Genomic DNA, 14,063 nt, shown 5'->3' with positions numbered 1-14,063 from the left:
AAAGGAAAATAAATTATAATAATATAGACCAGGTGAACCGCTCTATGTGAGATGTGAGCATAGAGTCCATGCACTCACCAAAAGTAATTGCCAATTGGAAAGTATATCATTGAAATGAATGGATATTTATTTCAATTTATAAAAGTGAAAGTAAATTAATTTATTTTAATTGTAAAGTGAAAACATAACAACCAAGTAACAACATATTCAATCATATGCCAATACTATACTAACAAATAAACAAACTATAACAAATCAAACAAACTTAAGGAGTATAAATGATGGAATATCCATCATTATTAGAAAACTACATCAAAGTCAAAGGGTAACAATTTTTACCAATATATGGTTGATATATAAACAAGTTAGGATTTTTGCCACTCAAAAAAGTGATTTTTTTAAAAACCTTGGTCATATTTGTATCAAAATTGAAAAATGAAGAGAGATAAGTTGGGTTTTCCAAAAAACTAAAATCATTTTAAATTATTAATAAATCAAACCTTGTCCAATTCAATATAGTTTCTAGGAGGTACCTAATTCCAATAGGAAGTCCTTTGTAAATATTTTAAGATTCATTCTTAAATCATGTTCTCATTTTTGTGGCATTGTGGGGAAAACATAATGGGAAAATCAATTATTAACATGTTTTAGTCTAGGATGTATATCTTCAATGTTGAGGTTTATGCAAGGCTCATTGATTGAGGTGTGTGACACTAATGAAATGGATGCAATATATTGCTTGCTTTACATATTAGTATGTCCAAGAATTTGAACATAAGGTCTTGTTGAATGGCTATTTAATTTACAGTTTGATCTGAAAAAGTGAGTTGCAAAAATTGAAATTAGGTCAATAAAAGAACATATATTAAAAAACTAAATTGTATAACAGATTAAAAAAAAGTGTCCTAATATAGTAGGGTTTATAGCACAAGATCAAAATAGTTAAGGCAAAAAATTTCCAAGAAAATGCATTTCACAAGTTGGCTACTAGATACATGGAAAACACCTTTTTAGGGCTTTTAAAAAGCTTGCATGCAAAAACGAATTGAAAGTGTGAAATGAAGTTCATCAAAATCTTTCCAACATCTTACAATGTGTTTTGGGTGTCCAATAAAAGTGTCTAAAATATCTAGAGAATTGCTAAAATAGTAGTTGTTCCATGATTTCCATGATAGATTAAAATTAACTTTGTTTTAAAGGCTTTATAAACCATCCCACATTTGTTTTTGCAAAGACAAATCAAAGTTTCTCACCCTTAGCCTACACCCTTAAGTTATCTATACACAACTAGATCAACCTTAAGAAAAAATTTAAAAACTACAAAAATAAATGCCAAAGGGTATCCATAGCATGGTATTCAAGAAAATGCAATGACATTATTTGAAGCTAAAATTGTTTGTTGAGCATACAAGCATTATATACATTAAACGTAAAAAAAAAAATCAATATAAAAGTGCTTCTTCTCAAAATGGACAAAAACATAAAAGCCAAATAAACTTGAAGTTGCACTTGTCTGCTAGAAGCCAAATCTGCGATGATTTGTGGTTGATCGTGGATACTGGAGATACGAACAAAAATGGTTAATGATTTAATAGCCCCACATGCAGCCCAAGCATGTAATCGTGAGTGAAAATTTGTCAAACCATGGCTCACATGCCATTCACCTTGAATGATAACTGCCTCTTAAGACATAATTTTTCAAAAGGTATTTCTAGTAGTGGCAACTATAGGAAAAAGCATCAAGAGGTGGGTTTGCACTATGCTGACATTGAGTTGATGGGTTATCAAGTTGGCTTAAATGCAATCTCTTTAATCCATATACAAATCCTAGCTTACTTTACTACTACTACTACTCTTGTAGATTTATTGGCAACCCAATCAATCCACTTCACTCATTCAACATTATTTCCCATACAAAAAACAAAATAACTCAAATTCCAAAATATCCCCAAAAAAACTTTGCCTCCTTATAAAATTAACACGTAGAGATTATATATATCTTTCATAAGTACTTGTGCAAAATGAATTGCTATAGCTCACCTAAAGTAACACATGAGTATAGTCTTAACTCTTTGCCTACTTAATTTCAATGCACAAGCATCCATACACATAATGTATTAAGACTATTCAAGTAATGTTCATTTATGTTAATTCATACTTGAAACCACCCATAAATGATAGTAGTGAGATATAATGCCAAGCCATTAATACTGATCAATCCATGAACCTATCAAAGGTTGCAAAAAATGATTATATGGACAATGGACAATTATGCCTACTATAGCTTATCAAGCTATAGAAATCCACGTAAAAAGAAATGTAAATAAATTATAAGATGAAGGCATGAAAAAATAAGTTGCATCTTTCCAAAAACTGTCAACTAGATGCAAAACGATGAGAGACAAAAAGAAAATGGATGACTCAAATATTTATCAATCTACGCTAGTGATGGATGTATGTTGACAGTTCACTGTTTCCTAAGAATGAAATGGTGTAGGTAGAACTTGAAAAATGATGTATAGCTCACAATGAGAAAATATTAGGATATTGATATGTTAAAACAAAAATAATCTAAATTTAATATAAATTAAAATTTCAAAAAAATTGTATTCGATACTAAAGGGGAGAGAACAAACAAAGGTGAAAGGAAGACATAAACATAAAGAGACCAAATGCATTCATGATTGTTGTCTAATCAAGAAATAAATGTAAAGAGGCATGAATAAGCATGTGTCAACTTCCACAATATCCACAATAATACATCGCCCAGTTCACACTTTAGAAAAGTGTGTGCCAATTTCCCAACATGCACACTTAACCAAGATAAGGTACTTCAACCATATATGGATGATTGTTGTGGTAGGGAATACTTAAACATGAGTTGCAAGTTGTAGTGATGGCAGAGAAACAAATTATGAACTTTGGCTTCCTTCGCTTCGAAAACCACTTGGTAAACTATTTAGTAGTGAACTGAAACTATTTATCACAAGTTGTTTACTCACATGAGTCAATTTCTGATTGCAAGCAACCTCAATGGGAAAGCCTATCGACTAATTATATTTTCATACTTCTATTAAACTCTTGCATAAAGATTTATTAAGACTTCACATTTCCAACTCCCATAATTAATAATATTATTTATAATTCTATTATTTCATCGCATGATATATTTAAACATTGATCAAAGATTTTTACACAATCAAATAGAAAAACATCATTTATTAACATAATTATTTATTTTATTTTATTTTTGCATTCAAACAAAAAAAAAATCAGGTATTGAATAATATGTAGTTTTAATTCCAAGGAATTCTCTTGGGCTATTCGCCTTAAACAAAGTATATGCTCTAATACCCTCTCATTTCCCCTGCCTTTTCCCTAATCCCTTTGCCTTTCGTTTTTTTTCGGAATTTACGTGAGCTGAACTTGTCGGTCGAGCATGACCTACACAGCAGTCAGCGATTTGAATGGCTGGATACCAGTTGCAGGCTTAAGGATCATTTGGAGATAAGGTGCTCTGAATTAGCTTTTTCATTTTGTTGTTGAATGTTCTATTCAATCGGATCTGATTTCTTATCACTTCATTGTTAATGTCGATCATGATGTACTCTCTCGCCTCGGAATTGGGAATTTGCCCGTCTAGCGACTTCACTTTATTATTATTATTATTTCTGGTATCTTCCACATTCACACGGATTCTTCGGTTTCATATGAATCTTACATGTTTAGATTGGAGAGACCTTTGCATTGTCAATAATTCAAATGTAAATTATTATCTTCGTTTACGGAAGAACCCCTTAGAATTTTCCCGATATGTGCAGAATCGTCCACCGCTTTCCAGAAATTTCTAGTTTCAGTTCGTTAGAAAAGTATAAAACGACTTACGTGCCTCAAATGGAAGGCAATCTGAAGAAAAGTTGTTTCGAAAAGAGAATTTTAAGTGCTCAGAGCTTTTCAATTTCTTGTTTTGTGTATTCTGTTTTCTGTAAGATTTTGAGAAAAGTCGTGAAATATGGCAAAGGGCGGAGGAAAGGCCGTGGGAATCGACCTCGGGACAACATACAGTTGCGTCGGAGTGTGGCAGCATGATCGTGTTGAGATCATTGCAAATGATCAAGGCAACAGGACTACACCGTCCTATGTCGCCTTCACCGATACAGAGCGGCTTATCGGTGATGCTGCGAAGAATCAGGTGGCCATGAATCCCACCAATACTGTCTTCGACGCCAAACGGCTCATCGGGCGGCGATTTTCTGATCCGTCGGTGCAGAGCGATATGAAGCACTGGCCTTTCAAGGTCGTTGAAGGCCCCGGTGAGAAGCCGATGATTGAAGTCACGTTTAAAGGCGAGAAGAAGCAATTTGCTGCAGAGGAGATTTCTTCCATGGTGCTCATCAAGATGAAGGAGATTGCCGAGGCTTATTTAGGGCAAACTGTTAAAGACGCTGTTATTACTGTTCCGGCCTACTTTAACGACTCGCAGCGGCAGGCGACGAAGGATGCTGGTGTCATTTCGGGGTTGAATGTGATGAGAATTATTAATGAACCGACCGCTGCTGCCATTGCTTATGGTCTGGACAAGAAGGCTTCTTCTGTTGGAGAGAAGAATATCTTGATCTTTGATCTCGGCGGAGGGACCTTCGATGTGTCGCTTCTGACAATTGAGGAGGGGATTTTCGAGGTTAAAGCCACGGCCGGTGATACGCATCTTGGAGGCGAGGATTTTGATAACAGAATGGTGAATCATTTTGTTCAGGAGTTTAAGAGGAAGTATAAGAAAGATATTGGAGGAAATGCTAGGGCTTTGCGGCGTCTGAGAACGGCTTGTGAGCGGGCGAAGCGGACGCTTTCCTCGACTGCTCAGACGACGATTGAAATTGATTCGCTCTATGAAGGTATCGATTTCTATTCTACAATTACTAGGGCTAGATTTGAAGAATTGAACATGGATCTGTTCAGGAAGTGCATGGAGCCTGTGGAGAAGTGCTTGAGGGATGCGAAAATGGACAAGGGAAATGTGCATGAGGTTGTCCTGGTCGGGGGTTCGACTCGCATCCCCAAAGTGCAGCAGCTTTTGCAGGATTTCTTCAACGGGAAGGAGCTCTGCAAGAGTATTAACCCCGATGAGGCCGTCGCTTATGGCGCTGCCGTGCAGGCGGCGATTCTGAGCGGCGAGGGGAATGAGAAGGTTCAGGATCTGCTGTTGCTTGATGTTACTCCGCTCAGCTTGGGGCTCGAAACTGCCGGCGGGGTTATGACCACGCTAATTCCGAGGAACACAACGATTCCGACGAAGAAAGAGCAGGTGTTCTCCACTTACTCAGACAATCAGCCTGGGGTTTTGATCCAGGTGTATGAGGGCGAGAGGGCTCGAACCCGGGACAATAATCTGCTCGGAAAATTTGAGCTCACCGGCATCCCGCCGGCGCCCAGGGGAGTGCCGCAGATCAATGTGTGCTTCGACATTGACGCGAATGGGATTCTGAATGTCTCGGCGGAGGATAAGACCGCCGGGGTGAAGAACAAGATTACCATTACAAATGACAAGGGGCGGCTGAGCAAGGAGGAAATCGAGAAAATGGTTCAGGACGCGGAGAAATTCAAGGCCGAGGATGAGGAGCTGAAGAAGAAAGTCGAGGCCAAGAATTCTCTGGAGAATTATGCATACAATATGAGGAATACTGTCCGGGACGACAAAATCGCCGGGAAGTTGGAACCTGCAGACAAGCAGAAGATCGAATCGGCCGTGGACAAGGCGATTGAGTGGCTGGACGGCAATCAGCTTGCAGAGGTGGATGAATTTGAGGATAAATTGAAGGAACTGGAGAACCTGTGCAATCCAATTATTGCGAAAATGTATCAGGGGGGAGGGGCAGGCACCGGGCTTGTGCCGGACAATTTTTCGACTGAATCCGGCAGCGGCGCTGGCCCCCAGATTGAAGAAGTGGATTAATTTTATTGCTCTGTTTTTTGGTCTGTTCTTATTTTTGTATTCTGATCATGGTTGCATTTGTCAGCGTGAAGTTTTTTCTTCCCAAACTGAGTGGATAAGTAGCATGAATCTTCGTTGTTCTCATGCTGAAATCTGCTCGATGGGTTTATGAGCAAAGATTTGTATCTTCCTTAGAAGAGAAGTTTTTGGTATAAATGTGAATAAAAGCTGTCCATGTTATCAATACTTGATACCGTCCTCTTCACTATATAATATGTTTTTACAGTTTCCAAAACAGAGTAAAACTCCTGCGTTTTATCGATATTTTTGTAGGAGAATATGGTCCGTTTCTTTTACTTGTGAAAATTCAATAACTTATCTCTAAGCAAATTGAATTTGATATCAATTTTAAATATAAAATATTTAATTTTGAGGAAAAAAAAGAGCTGTAGTTGCGCTTGAGTACTTTTGCTGTGGGAGTACCAGCAAGTAGGTAGAAGAGATGCATTTTTTTTTTTAAAGTTGTAATCTTTAAAATATGTTCTGTTTGGCACTATCAACTTCAAGCCTAAGTTTAAGATATTGGGACTGGCAATCATTTTCTTTAGCTGTTTTTGAAATCTAATATTTCTATAAAAGTGCAATTTTATTTTTAAATTGATAATACGTTACCAAAAGGCAATCTAAGAGCACATTCAATCTAGTCATATAGTTGTATGATTGGAAAATCAAAATACATTCTTAGAGAGTCCTAGCATGACATATGGATGATTGTTACATTTATACCAAAATAAGAAGATAAAAACATAATACTAAAATTAAAGCTATAATACATAACTTATGAAGTCCAAAACAAAAATAGCATGACAACTATTTACAAGGTAAGAATATCCCACACTTGTGGTCTATATTTAGAGAAGTTCACAAAAAGTTCACAAATCTTAATCTAAACAAGGTTTTGACCAAAGAAAGAAGGTACAAGTGTTTAGATGATGGCTAGTATCAAAGTCCTTGATGAGAGGCAACATGAGTCTTTGCGATCGAATAATTAGAAATAACTACATCCTCTTGGGAAGAAGATGAGATGTCATCCTTCAAATTGCAAGCATACAGTCGAAACAATCATTACCTTCAAACCTTACAACTAACAGTGGAGGTCTTAAGGATTAGGGTGTCCTTATATTTGTTTCAAAATACAAAATGTGTGGTTCAAAAAATAGACATAAACTTGTTTCACCATATAAACCTCATTAACTGTATCCATACATCATTATATATCAACATGTAATATCAGATCTAACATATAATAACATGAATTACACATATTAGAAATTGATCAATACATGACACAATATTTGGTAATGCATAAACCCTCCAAGGTGAAGATAAAACTAAGGTGGGGATGGCACCCACAAAATCTTCACTACTACAGCAATAAATTGTGTATGTTAGGGGTAGAAAGTTTGATCACTTATGATGATCTACCCTCTGAGCAGTTTTCCCTGTTAAGAGCTTACAAGATTGTCAAGTCTACCTTGATTAAAGGATTTAAACTGCACAATTAAGTGAGCACTCTGTTAGGAGATTTATATAGGCTTGTTGGGACCACTCTATTAAGAGATTCACCCTGATACACTTGTTTATATGTAACAATACTTTGATCCTTTGGTTTTCACTTGAATGTTGATGACAGATCACTTCTTTCCAATATGTAATCACCTCTCTATGATTGATCTACAATAACTGCACGCTGCACTACTATGTCGCCTTATTTCACAACTTGGTAATTCGCCTTAGCTTCACACACATGCAATCCTTCAACTCTCAACAAAAAAAAATTGGCTTGGAATCATGCTTAAATGTCCATCATAGTTCTGCTTATAACTTCCAATTTTCTGATTGGTTGATCTCATTGCATAGGGATTAATAATCCATAATTATAAGTGTAATTACTTCCATGATTAACCCTCAATCATAAAAACGTACTTCCAGCTTGGCAAAAATGGTTTACATAATATTTGTGTCGTTCCAAACATATATACAAAAACTGTCTAACTAAGCACATATACCTTTTTGATGCTCATTCATGCTTGATCTTCATGTTGTGCCTTGGTACATACTATCCTTGGCTTCCACTGTATTGCTTGGCCTCTATGGTGCTCATCTCATGTGTTGCTTCTTGTATACTTAATGACTATTGATTTTCTTAGTAGTCACTACTGCTCTATAACAACTAAATATATACATTTAGCCTTTACATAGCTTAGCCTACGTAGAATAGCTCGGTCGCAATGATGACCTTCCAACTTTTCCTTGTGAATGACTAAGTGTTTTGCACTGACTGACAATACTATGATGGTTTTTAGGGTCAACACTAAGTATTCTTCCCTCACAAACTATTCATCCCTCCTAGAACAAGAATTAACCCTTATAGGCCCATGAATGAGCAATTTATTAAATCTACCTTCTTTTTACAACAAATAATATATATTAATCAAAGATTAATGTTTAATTTTTCAAATATATATATATATATATATATATATATATATATATATATATATATATATATATATATATATATATATATATATATATATATATATATATATATATAGATTAAATTTATATTCAATATAATTATTTAAACTTAGTTATATAATTGAAAAAATATCATATACATTAAATCATATTATAAAATCATAAAATATAAATATTAAAGATATTATATTATATTTAGATATTAATATTTAATAGATAGCCCGATTCTACAAAAATAAGGCTTTATTGATATTCATATTTTTTATTGATCCATATGAAAAATATAGTATTGTTGATGGAAATTGATTTGATTAGTCCCTGCCTATGCTATAGGTAGGAACTAATATTTTCATTGAGGGCCACAATTAATTTTTATGACCAAAATTAGTCAATTTCCAAAGTTCAAAGATTGTTTTATTTTAAAATTATTTTTCAATCACAAATTATTATTTTTTTATTGGCTAGCAATAATTTTGGCAGAGATAAAAATATTTTTTGTCACAAAAATTAGTAGATTAAATCTATAGACTGTTCCAACTTCATTCTAGAAGTTTCTTCTAATAGTTCTAATGAATCCTCAAAGAGCCCTCTTTCACTGCTAGAAAACTCACACTGAACCTGTTCACAGCAAGGCTGAGATTCACCTGGGACATCAGAACCAAAATCTCGAGTGAAATTCCCCTGAAAGATTCATGTTGGTCAGATCTAATGACATTATATTATATTCTCCATCACACTCACCATTCCAATTGTAGTAACCCTTAATGTTTGATTGATTCCAACCATCCAAAGCTCCATGTGGATCATCCATGGTAGCCTTCAATAGCAACTAAAATTCCCTCTCTCCAAAAGTTGCACATGATATAATTGTTGCCATTACTAGGGACAACATCAACATTAAAGAAAACTCTATTACTATTGCTAGCAGAGCTCATTAACACAGAAAATCTCCTCCTTGTTCTCTATATAAATATCTAGCTCTAAATCTACAAATTTTAATTTTTATACAATTAAATATGGTTAAAACTTCTGAAAAGTAGAATCGTCAAACAATTTACAGAAATCCAAAAATAATTTAGACAATCACAAGAGTTAGAAGTTGTTGCCCCCAAATTCGCTAAAGAAGAACTTTGGTAGTCTTCTCCACAGATGGAATGGTCAACTCCATTGACGGCCCCAGTGAAGTCAACCTCACACTCCCCATTCTTCCACATATAAATGGCCCTTAGAAAACTAACTATCTCTTCCACTTCCACAAACCCAAAAACAACAATCATTTTGTGATGAAAAATCTCACCAAAATTGACTGCTGTAGAGGCTGCATGTCACATGAAAGATGTGGACTGTCAATTTGGAGCATTAGTTTAGATGAAGCACATTTGATTAACCTGAGAGCTAGAATCAAAATTGAGAGGCTCGGAATGAGGAATGGATTTTGATTTTCTTTTCTTTCTCCCAGTTGTCACATTGGGTGAATTTGAAAGAGTATTACAGGGAGTGACTAATCTATGCATTTGTGTGCCCAACACTCTTCTCAATTGTCCATGTTACAAAGACCCCTTCACTATTTTGCCTTATTCTCATAATTTACATTACGCTACAAAGTATAGACTTACTTAACAATATTAGAAACAACCTAATCTAATACTTTAAAAAGAAAACATATAGCTTACTAATATAATATTGTGTTTACATAGTAACACAACATTAACAAAATGTTAATGAATATTTGAAGACATTCTATGAGAAGGGGAAATGAATTTCAAATTATTTGATTAAATTTTTTAACTTATAATCAATTTAACAAATATGTCATGAATCCAGCTTTATTACAATTAATTTAATTTTTAATATTAGATTATTTATTTTTAAGAGTATTATTAAAAATAAGATAATATATCATTTATTTTCTAATTATAATAATAATATTTTTCTATTTAAGTGTTCCGCCACTTTTTGTTTTATAAATATAGATATCTATATCTATATCTATATACATATCTATATCTATATATCATTAATAAAGAATTATAATTTAGTTCAAATTTTATATATAAATTTATTGGAATCAAAAGTTTATTGATTTCTTGATTCAAATGTTAACTTTGTGTCATTTAATTATTTTTTATGAAGTCATTTAATTTTAGATTAACAATAGTGTCAATAAATTTCTTTTTAAAAAAATTAATTACTAAAAGAAATAGATTGGAAATTATTTTTGCTTTAATAATATATTAGTATTTTTTTTTTTTGTTGGAATTTTTTTTTTTTAATTATTTATAACATTTAAATTTGTCAAAACATTATTTTATTGCTTTAAAATTGTATCTATTCTATTTAGAAATGATATTTTGAAAAAAAAAAAATTAAATTAAATTTTCTTCTTACTATTTGCTATATTTTAATTTTACAAAAATATATCGTACGAGTCCAAATCAAATTATTTTAAAATGTAATCAAATTACTTTTCCTCTATCAATTTCAAGATATGTTTTTTTCCTTTCCAATATTCATGGAGTAAATATCTAAAATTCTCTAACATTTTATACTAAGAAAAAAATCATTATTTTATTTATGGTATCTTTAAGATTAATGCAAATTTCTTGAGTGAGTCAATTTGTTTGTTTGCTTCGACATACATTCTTTCTTTATAACTATTTTTCTTTCTACTAATCTTACACATCTTCCAACTTTTCCTCACTAGATCTAATATGAAGTTCAATTTAATGTTAGAAAGCAGTTCCCCACAAGAAAACATCAGACTGCATTTTTGCAACCATAACCTTACACCATTCAAATTGTCTTGTATACATCTATTGAATAACTCAGTCTCCACTTCTACATATGAATTACACACAAGCTTATTTATTGAAATAGGCGCCTTGAGATTGATATCTCTCGGCATGTTTTAGATAGATGTATAAAGATATCTAAGCTAGTAGCATCTGCAATGCAACATGTAAAATTGGATTATATTAAATTTTTAATCTGAAATGTGCTTTTTCCATGCATGTATAATAGGATCAAAATATTTTTGAACAATCTTGATTTCATCATGATTTCTCCAATTAAGGTTTTCTATGTTATGTGCTCCCTCTAACCATATGAATCCATGCACATGTGGTGATCCTTTGTGTTTCCATTCATATATTGACCAAAAATATTTTACTTTCATTCCCTTTTCTAATATTTCCTTTCGAAACATTGTATATCTTAGATGCATATAATATGCAACAATATGTGGCTAGTCAATAATATTTTGTCGTCTCCATTTGTATGCTTCCTGTGGATTAAACGGCTCTGTTCCTGGCATTAATGCTTGTAAGTTGAGCCAATACATATTTGCTCCACTCAAAGTAAAGAAAATTTTTGGTGTTCCAATTTGATGCAAGAGATCACTTAATTCAGCTCGACATTTTGTTCAATAAGACCTTGTACCCCTTAGAGTTGTACCAAAATGCATCAAGCGATCAGCTAGATGTGAGTGAGGGACATTTTCTATATGTTCTCGTAACTCATTGATTGTGGTCGGCATATCTTGCAAGCTCTTTTTGACAATTATTGCTGATGAATTTTGTGCATGATGTCGCATGATCATATTCATCATATAATACCTTAATTGTGGGTGTCATCCAAAGCGATGATCTCTATATCAAAGTAAATGCTTAACAAACTCATGAAGATTGACTCTCATCAATCTTGGTTCAATCCAATCGCATCGTCCATCTAGAAATAGTGTTGGAAAAGCCATATCAAGTAATCTTTCTATGACATACTCATTCACTAGAGATGTTTCAATTCTTGGCCAATCAATAAGTGATCCAAGATCTATGTATTTGGATTATTTATCCATGCATGAATTAGTTTCATCTCTCTTCATGCATTTGGTGGTTTAGAAGCCATTGATGTAGTATGATTGATAATATTTCCTTGATCTATCTCCATTATTGGACCCACAAATACATATTCATTTGCATCCAAATCAAATTCCATATGAACTGAGTCTAGCTGATCAAAGATGTTGTCATCTGAATTGGATGTGAGCTCACTAAGTGCATTTTCATCAATTTGAACATCTCTATAGAACTTATCATGTTTTATTTTAAAATGAAGTGCTCTGTATACCCTCTCTTTATTTACTGTAAAATTATAACTTGTTCCACGATGATCCTTCTTGCAAACAATGATAATAGGTAATCTTTTATTCAATGTGGTAAGATATTGGCTATTTCTCTTACTTCTTGTGGAAAACTTATGGTGTGCCCTTTATATTTAAATTGACCTCCAGTTGCTTGTGTAACTTTAAGAATGGGGTTGATATGTGTTATCAACATTTCTTCTATCTGTGTCAGATTCAAAAGTTTGAATGGTTGTGGCCAAGGATCCATGTTGTTTGATGCTGAAAATCGATGTTCATTCTTTTCTTGTTGACATCGATGACACATAGGGCCTTCAAGGACCCATACAACCTTCATTGCAACATAACTTTCTTGACAAATGTAGCACATACTCGATATAGAAAGTTTATTTAATCCATTTTGAAACATTATTTGTAAAGTCCTCAAATCAATCCCATTATTTTCAATAGTATTGAGTGTCCCCTCATCCAATCTATTTTGTGCTCTTTTCAATTGTCTTTCTGTTCTTATTTGAGATGTCAACTCCTCCTGTAAATTATAATTTCCTAAATCAACATTCATAAGATCTTCTACTCTATTAGTTGGCGTTTGTAGAACACGATATGTTGTCATAGAATTCATCCCATCAAAACTAAACCCACCATTTTCATGAGATTGAGCTTGTCCTTGATCGATTCACGTTTACATTGTTGTATTTGTTGTATTTCTCTTTCATTCAACTCGTATAGGTTCATAGCTCCTTTTGTTTGTCTTCTCACTATATTTTGATTATCCTGAGATGTTTATGTACAATGTGCTCTCATCTCATCTACATGTTGTCTCATTTCTTCTTCAATCTCTTCCACTGTCAAAGTTGCCCTACGCTTGACATGTCTTTATCACATTCACATTCTAGAAAATGTGAATGTGATAACTTTAAAAGTAATAGGATTTAAATTAGTAATCTTTTACAAACAAATTAAACATAAAATATATTGAACTGTATATTATTTTAAATATTGAATAAATTTAATATCATCCAAATGTTTTTACTTATAAATACATTGCACTGTATATTTATTTAAATTACATATTAAGTATTTTGTTGTACATTCTATTGTTTAATTATCAACAGAAATATAGAACATTAAATGAAAATATCTCTATACGTTAGATTTAGATTAGGAAAAAGATATCTAAGGTAAACCAAAAATTTCTTTTAAAAGTTGAATATATGTAAATGTTGAATACATGTTGAATATCAATATTTAATCTTTTATCAAAATTCAAATTTCGAATCATTTTAATTACAACATCACATCATTAAAAGTATCAACTTCCCAATTTTTAAATAAATTCTTATCCATCTCCACTATTTTAAAAATATATTTAACACCCATTTATTTAATTCAACTAATCAAATTTAACTTTTAACTATATCTAAACCTAATTCAACAGAATGGTGAATCAAC

General features: G+C 32.9%; 1 protein-coding gene across 1 annotated transcript; it reads left to right on the top strand.

Moving 5' to 3' along the window:
* Nucleotides 1-3,382: 3,382 nt before the first annotated feature.
* Nucleotides 3,383-6,178, top strand: LOC149533626 (heat shock 70 kDa protein 4-like). The gene has a single exon (XM_089805250.1). It carries the CDS (start codon nt 4,013-4,015, stop codon nt 5,951-5,953), a length of 1,941 nt encoding a protein of 646 aa, XP_089661376.1. The 5' UTR covers nt 3,383-4,012; the 3' UTR covers nt 5,954-6,178.
* Nucleotides 6,179-14,063: the final 7,885 nt, after the last annotated feature.

The sequence above is a fragment of the Cupressus sempervirens genome, chromosome 10, assembly GCF_028749045.1.
Source record: "Cupressus sempervirens isolate cs-2001-9-10 chromosome 10, ASM2874904v1, whole genome shotgun sequence".
Taxonomy (NCBI): Eukaryota; Viridiplantae; Streptophyta; class Pinopsida; order Cupressales; family Cupressaceae; genus Cupressus; species Cupressus sempervirens.
The sequence above is the reverse complement of the archived record's forward strand: the minus strand, read 5'-3'. Positions and strand labels throughout refer to the sequence as shown.

Coding starts and splice junctions, on each gene's coding strand:
- LOC149533626 (XM_089805250.1), top strand. CDS start 4,013: ATGGCAAAGGGCGGAGGAAAGGCCGTGGGAATCGACCTCGGGACAACA.